The following is an 18,159-nucleotide window of genomic DNA, read 5'->3' as shown; positions in this document are numbered from 1 at the left end:
ATTCTAAGTTGGGGCAGATAAATGTGTAAAAGTCATTAAGGCAGGAACTAGTAGGAAGGATTTTGTTGAATTTTAAAGTTAAACTTTTGTTCCTTTCATCTGTTGTGGTCTGCAAAGCTGTTGGTTTTTACTCTGATTTGAGAGCTCCCCCTGCTGCCTTCTTCTCTGTTGTAGTTGGCTTTGTTCCTGTTTTGTGCAGCCTACTAAACAAAAACCAAAACAGTGGGAGATTAATTGTCCTCATACCCAAGTTCTGGTAAAACATAACTGCTTGAGCTTTCCACAGATTCTGTTTGCCTTCAGCCTTATTCATTGGTGAACTCTGCCCTGTCTTTTCAGATCATCTCTCTGTTTTCTTTTCTGTACAGTCATTTTTCAGTTGTTGATCACATCCTCAGTATCTCCACAGTCGTCATTCAGTGTTATCATTTGCTATGGCCAGGACTTTCTAAAGTCCTATCCTTTCTTCTGTAGCTCTTCAAGAGTCATTGGTCCAGATTTCCTCTCATTCCTGTTTCTATCATCCGTTTTCACCCTGCCCATTCTTCCATTTCTCTGGAATCCTTAGAATTGCAAACAAACCACTAAATGGCTACTATTTATAGAGCCCCAGGTTGAGGGTTGGGAGAAATATAAGATTGGATGAAGCACAGTCTCTCAGGTAGCTGAAGAAGATAAAAATACAGATGGTCGTAATATACAATATTACATGAGTAGTGATGCTAAATGCATGAGAAAACAAAGATCCAAAAGTTAAATACTTAACTGACTGAAAGGTTGTGACAGAAGATTCCTAGAATAGATGGTGTTTGAGTTTGATTTTTAAAAGATGCATAGGAAGTGTAGTAGGTAGAGAGCAAGACAGGGCATTTGGGGCACAGGCAGTAGTGTATGCAAACTCATGAAAGTGCAGGTATTTGGAAAGGCAAAGGATTGCCCATTTTGACTGGATTTTAGAGCAACGAGTGTGAGATAATCCTGGAAAGGTAGCAGGATACCAGATAGTAGAGGTCTCTAAATACTAAGCAGAAGATTTTATGATAGACAGTAGTGAGCCACTTAAGACTTTTGATCAAAGAAGTGAGTAGATCTGATATTGTACTGAACTTTCCCTTATGGGGAGATAGACTACATCTGGTCTCAGCCTTCCCCAGATCATAAAATGTCTTAAAAACTACTGTCTGGAAGGGACCTTCAAGAGTAACAGCACTTTGACTCTAACATCCTTAAAGAGTGGCCGTCCAGCCTCTTCTTTAAGAACTCCAGTGATGGAGAACTCATTGCTTCATCCTTTGTATATACAGAAGCAAACACTAGATGAGGAAGGTAAGAAGACTGTGAATGGAAGGCACATTGTTTTTTATTCTCTTTCCCAGAAACAAGTACGGGGCTGGCCTTCCTGTGGGACCCTAGGCCTCAGGCAGGGCAAGACTTGGGAGGAGATGTTTGGGGATGAATGGAGCACCCTTGTCTTAATACATCCTCTCTTTCTAGCCATGGCACTGAAGAGGGCCAACAGATCCTGCAGCAGCCTCTGCTGGACAGATTCAACTTCGTCTCCAACTTTCTGCAGAGTAAGCATCTTTCCCATCTTGCTGGGGAAGGAGTTTCATTTTCTTACTCCTTGGGGACCAGGGAGCCAGAAGAAGAGGTCACAGGGGCCCTTGGAGAAAGGAGAAGGCCTGGCCTTTTTTAAAAGGGGAATAAAGAGGACAGAGCCAACTATGATCCCACAGTCATCCCTCAAGACCTGGAAACATCTACACTGAGATATGTAGGTGTCATGACTAAAAAGAACGTTGTGTTTTGTGAGTCTGTCTGAGGCAGCATGTCACACTATATATGGCTTGAGGAGTGAGTAGAGGATTAAAAACTGCTGTCCTTCCTTAGATGTAAAAATTGTACAGACTCTTGAGCATATTGCTTCTACTTTGCCTCCTGAACCTCACTTTCTTCACCTATAAAAAATGGGGGATAGCTGCCTTCCTTTCCTTACAACATTGTAGGGAAGGTGAATTGGCACAGATAAAAATTTTGGGAAAGTAAGATAACTCCCATTTTTATAGTACCTTTACAAACAGTGTTCTTCAAAACTATCCTGTTAGGTGGGTAGTGCAAGTATTGTAATTCCAGTTTTGTAGTCAAAGAAACTGAGGTTCAGAGATATTATTTAACTTGCCCTGGGGCCAATAATTATCAGATGTAGGACTCCAGTCCAGGACCTGTGACTCCAGGGCTAGAACACTTTCCATTACAACACATTGTTTCTACTGATTCAAGTCAATTCAGTTCAACAACTGAATTTATATACTAAATGTAGATATTTATTAGGTGTCTATTATATTCACGGTGGTGTGCTAGATCCAGGAGGTAGAAAAATAAGAACACGACAGTCCCTGCACTCCCTCACGGCACATTAGATTGTCTCAGGACAATCTACTAGAGAGATAGCGTGTACTGATTTAAAGAGGAGAGGAGATCACTAGCAATTGGAAGATACCAGAGAAAGGAACCCTGAAGAAGGACTTGGAGGGAAACCAAGGATGTGCAGGGCAAAGGGCTTTCCTGGCAGAGGAATGGGAGATGGAGGGTCACACACCAAGAGCACCTCCTGCTCCTGCTTGGCTGGAATGTGACTCCTGTGAATAAGGCCAGGCTGTGGAGGGACTTTAGGAGCAAGTCAAAGCATTGCTGTTTTATCCTACTGGTGAGGAGAAGCCACTGAAGTTTTTTGAAAAGGAGAGTAACAGGGCCATACTTCTATTTTCAGAAGATGATTTGTCAGCTGTGGTGAGAATCATTTGGAGTAGAAAGACTAATTAGAAGTCTGTTATTTGTAGTTTAGGAGAGAGGGAATAATACCCCTGGCTAAGGTAGTGACCATGTCTATAGGGAAAAGGCAGTGGATGTGAGAGATGAGGCAGTAAAATTGAAAAAAGGTTGCAATTATTTCTAAAAAAGGCAGGTTTGGGGAGATGGTGAATGATTTTGTTTTGAACACATTAACTTTTCAACTATTAAGATCTTAATTAGGAGTTATCTAGCTGAAAGTTGAAAATTAAAGGCTAAAGTTAAGAAAAGATGTTAAGGCAGGATATGTGAATTAGGAAGTCTTCTGTTTAAAGAGATCATTAAACCTATGAGAACTGCCATGATAATCTAGGAAGAGAATACAGAAGGCAAAAATGACCAGATTTCTTAGGAGACATCTACTCTACAATCATGGGAAATGGATGATGGTCACTGCAGTGAAAGAGAGCATGAAAAACCAATCCAAAATGTAGGAGAAAAACCAGGAGAGAACATTGCCGCAAAAGCAGAGGGGAGAAAATATATGGGAGGAGAGAGGGTAGTTGATAGTGTCAGGCTACAAAGAGGTCATGAATAGGATGGGGATTGAGAAAAAGCCATTCGAATGAAGAGATTTTTGGTAACCTTGAAGAGAAAGCAGTCCCATTTGCTCCTTTGGAGGTCAGACTGCAAGTGACTGTTGAGAATTAAATGGGTGATAAATGCTAGCTCTTGATAATGAAATGGAAATGAAGGCAGGGAGTGTAGACGTTGATTTCAAAGATTTGACCAATGAAAGGGAAGGAGATACAGGATTGTAGCTTTAGCAGAGTATGCTCAAATGATTTTTTTTTTTTAAGAATGGTAGACTTCTGTATGTTTAAATGTTGCATATACAGAGAGCCATTAGACAGGCAAAGTTTCAAAATAAAAAAAGAGAGAGGAAATAATTGATGGAGCAAACTCCTGGAAGAGATAGAAGGGAATGGAATCAAGGGCATGGGAGAAGAAGTCAGCCTCAACAAAGAGAGAGACTCTATCCTCAGGTATGTAGTAAAAGGAGGAAGAGATGGGTGACAACATAAAGGAGTTTTGAGGTATGAAGTTAGGTTTTGGGGCCTCGCTAGAATTCTGTGCAGATAAGAATTCATAACCTGTTCTGTTATAACCTTATAGTCTGTCTTTTATAGAAGTTCTAGATTGCTTTTATAGCAATAAGAAATGACTAAGTAGGACTATTCCAGGCCACAGTACACACTATCACTCTCCTCTCCCCTTTCTCTTCCTCCCTGCCCTCACACACACCCTCCCATCTGTCTTCCCTACCTAACCCTACAACCTCAAGCAGAGAAGGTCAGTGTTGTGAGAGAGACACTGGAGAGTCACTTGGAACTCTGATTACCAGTCTGTCATCCAATGAGTATTGGCTGGCAAATGAATCACTAAAAAAACAAAGGTAGGCAGAGTAGAAAGTTACCTGAGATACAACATGCACACATGTTGGACAGGAATAGGATAGAGAGGAACACTTTGGGATATTACTTTCTATTAAATATAAGATAGAACACTGGTCTGGGGATCAAAAGACATGGGATCAAGCTGTTATTACAAATACACGTGCTTTAAATTTTACTCTGTGACGTGGAGATGTTGATTTTTTTTTCAATGTCAGATGCATTACAGTAATGCCTCAAAACTTCTGACAGACTTTAATACACAGGGGGCAAAATTTTCATATCTCCCAAAGGAGCAGAAGTTCATCTTGATTCTGGCTAACATTTCCTTAGGCCAGGTTTAGGGTATGCTCACTCATGCCTTTTTCCTGCCTTTTTGTCATAGAGAACCGCAAACATCAGTCCTCCTCAGAGATCCTAGTGTCTGTGCAGAAGCTAGAAGATGGAGAGGAACTGGAGTTGGCCAAGGTAACTAGTGGTGCATACATCTGTCCGGGGGGGGGGGGGGGGGTTTGCGTGAAGCAAGACATGACTTCTTAGGCCTTTAGAGATGCTATGGACTCTGTTCTCAAAAATTAGCAAAGCGTATATGTCTACCTTCCTTGGCTGGTTTACACATTCACCTGTTCAAGGAAGGAGGAAAAAGAAAGTCTTTCCACACAATCTGTGAAGACTCCTTTCACCTCAGAGATTATATTAACTTATCCCTGTTGTCAGGCATCTGAGGAACAGGAGACAGGAAAGAGTCAGCAGGTGGACCTTATTCGAGAATCAGGGCAGTCACCTTCCACTTTTAATTTAGGTCTATTTATCTCCTTCTAGGCTCTCAACTTCTTTTGCTTTTCTTCTGGAAGGTGGAGTTAAGCATGTGTGCTTATCTGGGGCAGCAGTGCTTAATTAAATTGTTCTATGTGGCATGCCTCAGACCTCTTCCTCAGAGCCCCTGACCTGAAATTATCTGGACATGTGATGCATGCTAACATGGGATCTTCCCCATCAGAAGTGCTCAGTCAGTGTTTGCTGACTCATGAGTGAGCTGTTGGTCCACTCCATGGATTGGGGAATATAGAACAAGACTATTACCCTCAATGTCCCTATACTTTAGCTCCAGTAAGGTGGGCAGATACACAGATAGTACCATTGGGTATTGGTGTAGTTATAGTATATAAATGGATATACAGACCCAAGTTGGGAGCATTGGGAAAGGGTAACTGAGAACTTGTCTTCATAACTGATTCTAGGTGATCATGTTACTCTTATACCATTCCACCATGAGTTCCAAAAATCTGAGGGACTGGAACCAATTTGACTACAAGATCCAGGTAAGCCCTTGCTTCTCCACAGCCCATGCTGTCCTGATATTTGGAGCTCTCTTGGCTTCATCGTTAGCTCCCCTGTTTTTAAATCTCAATCTTTTCGGGAGGATGGGCATTTTTCTGTCTGTTGCTGTGGGGCAGTTGTTAGCCTTCCTTTCTTCTGTTTTGTTGGCCCTTTGGCCTCATTTCATGGTGGAGGGAATGGACGTGGTTTCTAGAACAGGTTTCTGCCATGGCCTGTTATGGTGCCACCCTAACCTTCTGGTCTTACCTCTATTATTCCCCCACAAACCTGCTCAGCTGAATCAGTCTACTTTCTGTCCCTCTAAATGCACAACGCTCCCTGTCCTCAGTGCCACTGTTTATGTTTTTCCCTGTACCTGGGATGGCCTCTGTCCTCTCTGCCTGCTGAATTCCTGCCCATCTATCCTTTATATCCCAATTAAAATGTCTTCTCTGAATCTCAGCCCTAACTCCTATTTGGCATCTACCTGTCCCCTGGAGTTTCTCACACAGCTCTTTTTCTTTTTCTTTCTTTTTTGTTAGAGAAAAGCAAAAGAAGTTCAAAGAAAACTTAATTTTTTTGGGGGGGGGGATTCCTTTGAAGGAATGAAAAAAATGTAAAAAATTCTTACTATATGCCAACCACTGTGCTGGAACACTGGGGATACAAATACAAAATCTAAGATGGTCCTTGCCCTGAAGGAGCTTTAATTCTAAGCGGCATTTCCACACATAGGCAAATGGTAGCCAGAAAGGAGCCCTTTGGTCCAGAAGGTTAGAGATGGTACATGGAATTCTGGGGGAGTCAGCTGACTCAATCCATCCAGGAGCAGTAACGTAGTTTAATGTATCATGATTCTTTACGTACGTGTTCAACACCAGAAGTTGGCCAGGAGGCCCATGAAGGAGAAGGATAAAGCGCAAGCTTGAGAGTGAAACAAAGCATGTCTGGCACTTCCCTGAAATCATGGTACAGGAGAAGAATCTAATCAGGAAGGGCAAATTGCCTGAAGTCTGTAGTGAACCGAGTGGCAGTTTACCTCCCTGTCTTCAGCAGGGAAATGGGGAAAGGAAAAAAATTAGGGTAGCTACAGCCCTTATTCATATTTCCCACATCCTGGGTATACATTCTCTTTCTGTTCCATCTCTTGTCTCTTTCCCAGGCGGAGTTGGCTGCCATCCTCAAATTTGTGCTGGATCATGAAGATGGACTGAGTCTGAATGACAGCTTAAAGGGTTTCCTACAAAAAGGTGAGCAGACCTGAGGGGGTCCAGAGCTTGCCAAGGGCACAAACAAGGAATCTCTTCAGTCTGCATTTCTACTGTGTCCTCAGACTATTAGAGAGATATCCATGCAATTCACACTGTTCCCCAGTCCCTAAGGCTCTTTTGCTTCTTTGTCTCAGCAGCAATTTGGCTAGTTTTCAGCTGATTGTTTTATCCATTGAGGTATGTCCCTAATATTGAGTTTGTTTCCTCCATCAGTCCTGCCCCAGGAGTTACCTTAATGTTCCTTTTCAGTCAGTTCACATCTTAGCTAAGAAACTGAGATCAATCGCTATGTTTTAATTGGCTTAAAGATTCTGTTCTCTCTTGATGGCAAAACCCCAAGTTGTTCTTTGTTTTGTGTTTGGTAAATTGATTATGGTTGTCCTTTGCTGGGTCACAGACAGGCTGTTCCTTTGAACCCTCTTAACCTTTCATTAACTTTTGTTTCTCCTCCCCACTCAGCTCCTCTCCCTTCCAGCAGTCCTAGCACCAGCTCTGATGAGCTTTCCCCAGTGACCCCTCAACAAGCCAAGAAGGAAGTTCGATTCTTGGAACTGCAGAAGATTGGCTCCTCATCGGGCCTAAACAAGTAAGTCCTGGGGCATGTTCTTTTCACTTCTAACCCTGGCATCTTTGCAGCTCAGAAGCTGAGTCGTTAACTGACCCAAGAACCCTCTTCTTTTGACTCTAATGGAACATTTTGGGGCTCAGTAGGCATGTAATGTGATCTTCTTTACCTTACTCAGTTCCAGCTAGGGAAGTGAGTGCAGGGATATATTGGACAACAACTGAATGGTTGTGAAGGAATGAATGAATGACCATAAATAAACCCTTCTTTCCTAGAAATTTAGAACGAAGGACAAATACAACTGATTTGTAGGAGTCTTCTTTCTTCTCATAAAACATGTGGGAGTCTTCTTCCCATTCTATAAAGAAAATAAAAACCAGGAAATGAAATTTACCTCAGAGTCATGTGTCTTGTCCTGGCATTTGATGTACCTGATCTCTGCCTTTTCTGGAATGTTGGTGGCTGTTCCAGCCTTGACCTCTGATATTCTGATTTGGGGTTCCTGGGACATCTTCCTCAGCTTCTTGTCAGGGTCTCCTGCTTCTCCAATGGGCGATATCCTTCAGACCCCCCAGTTCCAAATGAGACGGTTGAAGAAACAGCTGGCAGATGAACGGGCCAGCCGTGATGAGTTGGAGCTGGAGCTGGCCAAAAGCTGCCAACTTCTGGCTGAGAAGGGTGAGTAGCTAGGCCAGCAGATGCCAACTTGCCATCTCCTCCCCTCACAGAGGGCTGCTACGTTGGGTCCCTTCCCCGAGGGAGTACTGGGCTTACCTGGTAAATGTCCCCTCAGCGTCCTCTTCATCTCTCCCCACAATCAGGCCATCTCCTCCCCTCGGCTGTCCCCAGCTCTCTGGGTTCGTGCAGAGAAGAGGGCAGGTGAGCCACGGGGCTTTGACTTTTTTGGAGGTCGGTCCTGTGACTTTGGCTTTCTAGTCTCTACCAGATTGTGGGAAGTAGCCCAGTTAAGAGAGTGGTGAGGTTGGTTTCCTGGGAGGGCCCCTCTTCCTGTCCTTTCTCCTCATCCATCATTTCCCTGTTTTTAGTTGAACCTTAGACTAAATACCCCCTTGCCACTCCCACTGCTACCCATCCTCTAACACACACCTTCACACCTTCCCATGCTGTGTTAAAAATTGCCTCATTTGGGTTCCTGCCTCTGAATATGTCTTCTTAACCTCCTCCAATCCTGGCAGACACACAGATCTCCATGATGCAGCAGCGTGTTGATCGCTTGGCTCTCCTAAATGAGAAGCAGGCCACAGGATCCATGGAATCTAAAGAGCTGGAAGAATTGCGTGGCAAAAATGAGAGGTAATCATCTTCCCTTGACCTCCTTCCTCCAGCCACATCCACCTTACTGTGGGCCACAGTCTGGCAGTCAGAGGTGGGAAATGAGCTCCCTCTCACTGTTCTCCTCTTCTTCCAGTCTGAGCATAAGATTACACGAATCCTTGAAACAGTGCCAGGACTTGAAGACTGAGAAAGGCCAGATGGAACGCAAGATTGACCAGCTATCTGAGGAAAATGGAGACCTTTCTTTCAAGGTGTGTGACTTTGGGTCTTGTACCATGTTAGTGGGGTATCATGACTTTTCATGAGGCAGCTAGCTGTGATGCTCCTGGAGCAGAATAGATGGGTCACAAGATAGCATGTGTCTCTCCAGTGAAATACTCTGGCCTTGTCTGTTCCCAGTCTCCTATGATTGGTTGCTACTTAGGTTCTAGAAAGTGTCATCAAATTCTGATCTGTAGGAACTGAATTAGGGATGTGATTGGTGCTAGCTGCCTATGTCCTTTTCTTGGAGTGTGGAAGTGTTCTCTTTGCGGGGAGTAGGGGAGGGAATGTCCGAACCGGGAAAAGAAATGGGTAATCTAGATCCTAGATGATTTGGAAAATTCTTTTTATCTGTTTGTCTTAGCTTCGGGATTTTGCCAGCCATCTGCTACAACTCCAGGAGGCTCTCAATGATCAGACAGAGGAACACAACAGTTCCACAAAGGAATGGAGGGAGAAACAAGCTCACCTGGAGACAGACCTCAGCACCACCCTGCAAGACAAGGTAGTACCGCCAAAGTAACAACACTTCCCTGAGAAGTGAAGACCAAGAACTTTGCTCAAGATCTTTTGCCAGGTACCTGCTGAGAAGCCAGCACAGAATTTGCCAGTTGTCCTCTTCTGGTCCTTTCACTTGTCTTCTAGTTTTATGCAAGGAAGAGAATGATTCCTTTATGTGATCCAAGAAGAATAAAGAACCTGAGGTTTTTGAGATTTTTTCATGCAGAAGTAATGGTAGGTGATCTTCAGAACAGCCTGAGGAGGACCCTGGGCAGGCCATGGTCAGGGCTTCTGCAGAAGTACGGTATTAGAGAGTAACAAAGCCCTTAACATAGGAGTTGGCTGGGCTGCCCCTCAGCTCCAGCTCTCTAAGTATGGTTCTTCCCAGGTTTATTACCAGATCTGTCATACAAGCAGGTTTCCGTGATTGATCTTTGATTATTTAGTTAGGAGGCTAAGGGACCTGAGAATCTCAAGGGACTGTCCTGTGGCCCCTGACTACTCTGCCTCGTTGCTCATGTTGGTGTTTTGTTTCTTTCCTAGAAATGCCTAGAAGAGAAGAATGAAATCCTCCAAGGAAAAATCTCACAGTTGGAAGAGCAGCTGGCACAGGTTGGGAAGAATCCATCCCAAGAGAAGGGAGAGGTGTTGGGCGACATCTTGCAGGTAGAGAGCTGGTGACGTGTCTTATGAGGCATCCAGACAAGAACCTGTGTTCCAGGCTCATCCCCTCGACTCAGGCCTTAGCAGTGTGGTTGAGACTGAACTGGAGGCAGTTCAGTTGTCTCTTTCTCTACTGCAGAAAGGGAACCTAGAGATGGATTCTCACAACCCTAAAAGCTCACAGTTACTGCTTTTGTTTATGGCTACCTCTCCACATGTTCCTATAAACTACCTCTAAGAAGAGAGGTTCTGAAAAAATCACATGGAGAGATGGCGTAGTATAGAAAAAAGCACTGGGCTTGGGTTTAGGAAACCCACCTGAAGGGGGAATCCTAGATGTGCAGTTTAGTTAGTGTGAGATCTTAAGTGAATTGGTTCATTTCTCTTACTCTGCTTATCCTGTCTTTAAAAGACCCACCTCCTATATTCCCAACATGAGATGTCTGTACCAAGTTCTTCTGTAATTTGGTTACCCCTATTGAATTGGAGGCGGGGGCCATACTAAACTTCATAAAGGAGGGGCAAACCAGGCAAGGCTGGAGATGGAGCACATCAAAGTTCCCTGTGCCAACTAGGGTGAGCTCATGCTCACAAATAGTCTTGCAACTTCTCAGCACAGATGAGACTGGGAGATCCAGGTTTGTTTGTTTGTTTATTTTTAAACAAACATAGGCTGATACAGAGTGATAAGATATCACCTTATTTTTTTCCTACCTTTACATCCCTCTGGGCTACAGGGAGGGATCAGCACCTAATGTGTGTCTCTTCTTCTTGCTAGCTGGAAGCCCTGAAACAAGAGGTGGCCAACCTTGCTGCAAAGGAAGCTGAGCTTCAGAACACAGTAAAGCAGCTGGAGGATGAGCGCCATCAGCGGGAGGCAGAGCTGCAAGCGGAGCGGAGCCACTTCAGCGAGGAGAAGCGGCAGCTGGAACAGCAGGCTGAGGCCCAGGTGGCCACCCTACATGCCACCCTTCAGCAGCAGGACCGAGATCTGGCTGACCTGAAGCAGCAGGCTGAAAAGGAGCAAGCACAACTGACTGAGATCCTCCAGCAACGAGAGCTGGCTGCCCAAGACCTTCAACGGCAGGTGGAGCGCCTGAACAGCAAGCTGAAACAGGAAGAGGGCAAGCTACAGGAATTGGTCCAAGACTGGGAGGTGACCAGCCAGGCCAAAGACCAGCAGCTAGCAGCAGCTACAGAGGAGTGCAAGGAGGCCCGGCAGGAAAAGGATGTTGCCCTGAAACAGCTGGAAGATCTGCAGAAAGAGAAAGCCATTGAGCTGGGAGCTCTGCAGCAGCAACTCCAAGCTGCCAAGGAAGCCTGTTCCAGGGCCCAGACCTGTGCTACAGAGGCAGATCAGGAGAAGACTGTGATGAGGCAGAAGGTGGAGGAACTTGGTGCCCGTTTAGTTGACCTGACAACCTGGCAGGAAGAGCATAAAGCAGAGGCTAAATCAGCAGAAAATCTTCGAACGCAGGTCCAGGAACTGGAGAGCCAACTAAAGGCTGAGCAACAGAAAGTGGCAGAGAGAGAAGGGCTGGCTCAGGAGAATGCCCAGCTCCAGGAGCGCCTGCTCTCCTTGGAAGAATCAGTGCAGAACACTAAGGGCATTCTGGAGGATGAGAAGCGACAAGCCACAGAGGCCCTGGAGGGGCAGCTACGGCGCATTTCGGAGCTGGAGGCAGAGACACAGAGCCTGGCACAGCAGCGAGAAAAAGATCGGCAGCAGCTGGAGGAAGTGAAGGCTGGGCGGCAGGGTCTGGAGGCTCAACTCCAGAGGCTTGGGGAGGGGCACCAGGCCAAAGTAGAAGCCTTGCAGCAGGAACTGGAGAAGGTAGCAGCTACCCAGCAGGAGGCGGAGGGAGAATGCAAACAGCTGGCTGCAGAGGCAGCCTCTTGGCGCAAACGTTTTGAGGAGAGCCAGAAGGAGGAGGCCCAACGTGGCACCCAGCACAAGGAGCAGCTGAAGGCTCTGAATGAAGAGCATGAGAAAATGCAGCAGCAGCTGCAAGTGGCACAGGAGAGAGTGGCAGCACTGGAGGCGCTTAGCGAGTCCCGGGACAGCGAGCAACAAGAAAAACATGCTCAGCTCAAGGCCGACCTGTCAGGTGCCCTCCAGCAACTCCAGCAGAAGGAGGAGCAGGTGAAGAGCCTGTCCAGGCTACAGGAGGAGGTGGATCAGCTCAAGGCTGCAGCCAAGAAAGCAGAGGAGGAAAAGGAAGCCTCCTTACAGAGGCTGGCTGAAGAGCAGCGGCGGGCAGGAGAGTTGGAGGAGCAGCAGGGCCAGGAGCTGAGCAGGACCAGAGCAGCCTTACAGGCCAAGGAACAGGAGGCAGAGCAGCTAGCGAGGGAGCTGGAGCAAGCACACAGAGCTCTGACTGAGAGCCAGGGCTGCCAGGATGAAGAGCGTGCCCGGCAAGAGCGGGAAGTGGCACGCGTGGGAGAGGAGCGTGACCAGGCCAAGGCAGACCTGGCGGCTGAGAAAGCGGCCAAGGTGGAGCTGGAAAGGAGGCTGCAGAGCTCCCTGAGCGAGCGGCAGGTGGAGTTCGCCGCCCTGCAGGAAGCCTTGGCCCAGGCCTTAGAAGGAGCTGAAGGGAAGGAAGGGCAGCTCAGAGAGCTCCAAAAGCAGGAGGCCACCCTGCAGGCAGAACAGGCAGAGCTACTGACCACTGTCAAGGAGTTGAGAGAGCAGCTGGCCAAGGCAGAGGAGAGAGTTTCCCAGGCAGGGCCCCCTGGGGCCATGGAGGCAGGCACCCAGGAGCTGGAGGCTCTGCGGACTCAGCTGGACAAACTGCAGCAGCAGTGCCGGGAGCAGGAGGAGAAGGCCTCCGAGCTCGAGCGCCGTCTGGAGGCCTCTCGGGTGTCCCAGGCCAGTCAGGAAGGCACCACCGCTACTCTTCAGGCCCAGCTAGAGGAGAGTGCCCAAGAGCTGTCTGCCCTCCGAGCTGCCGCTCAGGAACGGAGCAAGGCTGAGGAGGAGTGGAAAGCCCAAGTGGCCCGCACTCAGCAGGAGGCGGAGAGGAATCATAGCCTGATTGGCAGCCTGGAGGAGGAGGTGTCCATCCTGAACCTTCAGGTCCTGGAGAAAGAGGGAGAGAGCAAAGAACTGAAGAGGTTGGTGCTGGCTGAGTCGGAAAAGAGCCAGAAACTGGAAGAGCGCTTGCGTCTGCTGCAGGCAGAGACAGCCAGTGCCAGCGCACAGGCAGCAGAGCATAGCGCAGCCCTGAGTTCCGAGGTACAGGCGCTCCAGGAGGAAGCCGACAAGCAGCGAGCAACTGCAGATAGTCTCCGGCGGGAGCTGGCCTCCCAGGCTGAGCGGGCTGAAGGCCTCAGTCATGAGCTGAAGGCTTGGCGGGAAAGGCTCTCCCAGAAAGAGCAGGCCCTGTCCTCAATGCAGCGTGAGCTCACAGCTGCCCAGACTCTGGTTGGGGAGCTGCTGCCTGTGAAGCACCTCTGCCAGCAGCTAGAGGCTGAGCAGAGTGCCCTGCAGAGCCGTCACCGCGAGGAGCTTGAGCAGGGTGAGAAGGCTGCGGCAGCACTGCAGGCGGAGCTTCTTCGGGCCCGCCGTGAGCTTGGTGACCTCAACACACTGCGACAGAAAGTGGTGGAGCAGGAGCGGGCAGCCCAGCAGCTGCGGGCAGAGAATGCCAGCTACGTTGATCAGCTGAGTGCACTGCAGCAGGCCCATGGCCAGCTCACAAAAGAGAACCGGGACCTGGGGGAGCGAGCCAGCCACGGACGGCAGCAGCTAGAAGCTGAGCTCAGGAGAGCACAAGAGCTTGAGGCAGTGCGGGCCGAGGCAGAAGCCCAGGCCGCCCGGAGCCGAGAGGAAGCTGTGGATGCGGCCCGGCAGCTGGAGACCTTGACGGCTAAGTATGAGAACGCCAAGGGCAAGGTCCTGGAGGAGAGGCAGAGGTTCCAAGAAGAGCGGCAGAAACTCACTGCCCAGGTAAGGTGCCTGGTGGGCACAGTGGGAGGGACCAAGCCACTCTACAACATCCCCTCAGTCCACAGTGGCAGATCCTCCCAGGCCCAATTTTGCTCTACCTGTTTCTTGTCTCGGGCTATTGAGAAGGTGTTCATCCTCATTCCCTGGATAGCAGAGAATGCCAACAGAACCTAGAGGACTGTGATGTCCTTAGCGTGTCCTAGCCCCAGGACTCTTTTTTCTTCTGACAAGTCCTGAGGTGTGGTCAGCCTTTTTTTTCCCATGATGGATCTGAGACCAATGAGCAAGATTTATGGTGAAGTCCAATGACTGTTCCCCAAGGGCAGACTGAACAGTGTGGTCTGGATGCTAGCTGAGCAAATGAAGGTAGACACTTGACTGAGCCCCTATCAGGAAGCCAATGTCCTAGGATCAGCAAGAGATCTCCCTATTCTTCCCTTTCCCTCATCCTGGGGTGCCCACACCAGATCCCCAGCTCTGCACCCCCACTGAGGTAAACCTGGCAGCAGGACCATGCCTTCTCTGTCCTTGTCCTTAATCTCATTGTTTCCATTGCTCCCTCCCCCTTACACAGGTGGAGCAACTAGAGGTATTTCAGAGAGAACAGACTAAGCAGGTAATGCCCGGGGTTCCCGCTAAACACTGGCTGCTTAAGCGGTGACAATGCATGACCCTGGCTGCAGCTTGTCGTCATCATCTGCTACGAGCTGTTTACTGCGGTGGGGCCTCCCCTCTTTCCACTGGGATGGGGGATGGGGATGGGGACGAGGGTGTGCAAGTGAACCAAGGCCCAGGTCCTGGGCTGCCATAGAGTATGCTGGTCCTTCCCCACAGAGAGACAGGGCCAGTGCCTTGACCTCATCCCCCAGTCCTTTCTGCAAGTGTTAACTTCTTCAGTGGGCCTCCTCCACCTGCCATGCTCTCTGTCACGTTGGGCCAGTGGGGTGGGAATGAGACCACTCTTTTACTTCCCTTAAGCTGCCTTTTGCTTCCTGGGTCTTTTGTTCCTAAATGAAGTCTGTCCCATACTGCTCTCTACCCCCAACCCTTCTGACCTTGTTCCTCGAGCCAGCTGATTGCCAAAGTGAAAACTTAAGAGTTCTAGGGTTTATAGCCTTTAAGTGTTGTCCTTCTAAGTAACTCTGATACCATTAATAAAGCTCCAGGTACAAGCCCTGCACTTTAGTGGGAAGGAGAGGAGAGGTCTTCACAACCTGTTCTTCCCAAAGTTCCATCAAAGGAGCAGAATTGAGCAGGAAAGAGACCTAGCAAGGAATGCCTTCCACCCTTCACATCTCCCTCCTCCCTCTTGAGTGTGGCTGCTTCTCCAGAGCATTGTGGTAGGAGTGACTTGGGGTAAGACTTTGAATGGGAACACAGGAGGTAGGACAGTAGTATAGAGGTCAAACTCCAACCTTAAAAGCATTGCTTTTATACATAGAAAGGATGAAGTTGGGTTCATAGATGTCTGTAAAAGCAACAGCCAGAGAGACCTCATAGCTAGGGCAGACTGGGCTTTCTCTCTCTCTGAGACATTACATAGTTTTGTCATAGCCTGACCTCACTGTTTCCTGTTGGTCTCCTGTGCTGAAGGTAGTAGTAACCCCTCAGTGTCCTTCCCAAGCCAACAACAAGGATGCCTACCCCTTCCCCCTGCCGTGGACCCCATAGATAGTTGCCTTTGTATAGCAAAGAGTTGACAGTGAAGACACCTCCCTGTACTCACCATATATCCTATCTGAGTTGGTGACTTTGTTCCCCTTCCTATCCCTTTATGGGAACTGGGTATGCTGCTAACTTGTAGTGCTTCCTAGGTGCTTACCCACTCCTCCATCCAGCACCCCCTCTACGCTTCCCCCTAGTGCTAACCACAGCACCCTGAGCTACTAATACCCCTGGCAACCTACCTGGCTGGGAGTGAAGTGGGAATTGAAGAGAACAGCTAGGTTGGGAGAAGAACCTTTAGAATTGGTTGATGTTTCTATTAGCTTTGGCTTTGCTACCTTCTGATGAGGGGATGGGGTTTTAGAGTTTGGGTGACTTAGGCTGGGTGGAGAGGAGATGGAGGAGATGATTTCCCTACCATAATCTGGGAATATAGGTGACTGAGGTCAAGATGAAGCCTACAACAGCTACATCTGCCTGCAGTCCATATCAGTTCCTTGAAGCTTTGGCTTGGGGGTAGGCCTGTGTCTTATGGGGATAAAGGAAGAGTGGGTTGGGGGTACAGGAGGAAAAACAAAGAGTAGCATATATAATAGGTGTTACATCCACACTGACACCTGCAGCCACTGGTACAAAGAAGACCATCCATTGTGATGACTCACCACCTCACTCCTACACCAGGTCTGGAGATTTGGACCCTTGTTTGCGTGCTTAGATAGGCATTTAAAACCTGGTCCCTGTGGAAGGCTCATCTACTTCCTTTCTCCTTCCTCCTTCTCTCTAGGTGGAGGAGCTGAATAAGAAGCTGGCCCAGCAACAAAATCTGAAGGTAAATTGTGGGAGCAGGCAAGGATACTGACTTTGTAGCAGAAGAAACAAAGATAGTGTTTCCAGCCAGTGCTAAGTTCTGTCTCTTCAACTTTGTGTGTTAAGGTCAGAGGGGAATAAAGAAAGTGATTATGACACTAAGGGTGTCTTTACCTCTGTGAGCAACATCTCCAAAGGTCACTTGGCTCTGATTCAGGGGTCATTGAGTACAGAGGGGGAACTGATCTGAGGAAGAGATTGATGTTTTCCTTTCTCCTTCTACCCTCTTTGTAGCCTGAACCCTAGTCAGATGCCACCAAGCAGGCCAGGAAGCTCCATCACCCATTGGTAGGATGTGCCCAAATTTCTGGCAGCGGGAAATAGACCAATTTGTATTGAAGGTGGAGTACACAAAGAAGAATAGTTAGTGTGAAATATCTGGAGAAGTGGGCTAGAGGTAGATTCTGAAAGGCTTTCAGGGCCAGGGTCGGTCTGTATTTTGTCCTTGAAATAACAGGAAGCCAAGAGAGCCTCTTGAGTTTAAATAAGGCAGGGATACAGTTAGTCAGGCTTGTGCTTTAGAAAAGCTATTGTGTTAGCCACTGTAAGAAGGATGGGGTGGAGGGTAGAAAAACTGGGAACAAGGAGACCAATTAGGAAGCATTCACGAGAGTCCAAGCACGAAGTGGCTGAAGGCCTGGACAAACCGTGGGGTTGTGTAACTATAAGGGGGCACAGTAAGAGATGGGTGTAGAATTGACAAGATTTTGGCAGCTGATTGGGGGCTGGGAAGGAATGGGACGGGTAGAGGGAAGGTGACACTGAGGCTGTAGATATCTGTAGTCTAACATGCTTCAACCTTCACATATACCCATACTCCTTTATGTCTGACCCTGTGCTAGGTGCTATATAGGGGAGAAGGATGTAGTATTAAAAAATATTTAATGAAATGTTTTGGAGAAAGAATACTAGATTTGGTCCCAAGACCTAGATTTGAGTCCTGATTGTCGTAGTATTGCTGCTCTTGGGTAAGTCATATAATCTCTCTAAGGTTCAGTTTTCTCATGTGTAATTTGAGGATACCTACCTCTTTGGTTTTTGTTTTTTTGCCGGTGGGGAGAAGGGGGTGGAGAACGACCAAATGTGATGAGTATGTGAAAACACCTTGGGAACTGGTAAGGTATAGTCAGATATGAAGGGATAAATGGGGAGGTAGGGCTTAAGAAAGGTGGATAGAAGAGCTGCTGGTTAGATGATCCTGACTTTACAGGAGGGACAGCATCTCAATTTTCCTTCCCCTGCATTTAGATGCTCAATGAGGAAAGGGGCAGTACAGGCAGGAGCTGCCTGGCAGACTTGGGTCCTCCCTGGGGTGCATGTCCTCTCTTCTCTAATGGTATCTGATACCCTAAGTTAGAAGGGACCTTTGAAGCTACCTCATCCAATACCTTCATCTCTCTGATTAGCAAGCTGCATCCCAGAGCCATAAGCTAGCAGTCATTATAACTGGGATTCGAACTGTGACCAGCTGACTCCAAATCCAGTGCTCTGTTATGTTATACCAGCCCTTTACCCAGAACATTAAGAAACAGGACTCTTGGAAGAAAAGACCCAAAA

The 18,159-nt window shown here is 47.7% G+C and overlaps 1 protein-coding gene across 10 annotated transcripts in view; it reads left to right on the top strand.

Moving 5' to 3' along the window:
* Positions 1-18,159, top strand: part of NUMA1 (nuclear mitotic apparatus protein 1) — an 85,690-nt gene that overhangs the window by 57,936 nt on the left and 9,595 nt on the right. For 6 of the 10 annotated variants that reach the window (XM_072610282.1, XM_072610286.1, XM_072610285.1 and 3 more), the window contains 13 exons: positions 1,495-1,574; positions 4,630-4,712; positions 5,486-5,566; positions 6,727-6,814; positions 7,295-7,421; positions 7,921-8,078; positions 8,597-8,714; positions 8,830-8,947; positions 9,322-9,462; positions 10,002-10,124; positions 10,900-14,070; positions 14,645-14,686; positions 16,520-16,564. In XM_072610282.1, the coding sequence (XP_072466383.1) occupies positions 1,495-1,574; positions 4,630-4,712; positions 5,486-5,566; positions 6,727-6,814; positions 7,295-7,421; positions 7,921-8,078; positions 8,597-8,714; positions 8,830-8,947; positions 9,322-9,462; positions 10,002-10,124; positions 10,900-14,070; positions 14,645-14,686; positions 16,520-16,564 (4,375 nt within the window). Of the gene's footprint in view, positions 1-1,494; positions 1,575-4,629; positions 4,713-5,485; positions 5,567-6,726; positions 6,815-7,294; positions 7,422-7,920; positions 8,079-8,221; positions 8,280-8,596; positions 8,715-8,829; positions 8,948-9,321; positions 9,463-10,001; positions 10,125-10,899; positions 14,071-14,644; positions 14,687-16,519; positions 16,565-18,159 lie in introns of all 10 variants that reach the window. The other 4 variants (XM_072610290.1, XM_072610291.1, XM_072610289.1 and 1 more) reach the window with 3 other exon arrangements.

Source organism: Notamacropus eugenii, chromosome 5 (genome assembly GCF_028372415.1).
Source record: "Notamacropus eugenii isolate mMacEug1 chromosome 5, mMacEug1.pri_v2, whole genome shotgun sequence".
Lineage (NCBI taxonomy): Eukaryota > Metazoa > Chordata > Mammalia > Diprotodontia > Macropodidae > Notamacropus > Notamacropus eugenii.
The sequence above is the reverse complement of the archived record's forward strand: the minus strand, read 5'-3'. Positions and strand labels throughout refer to the sequence as shown.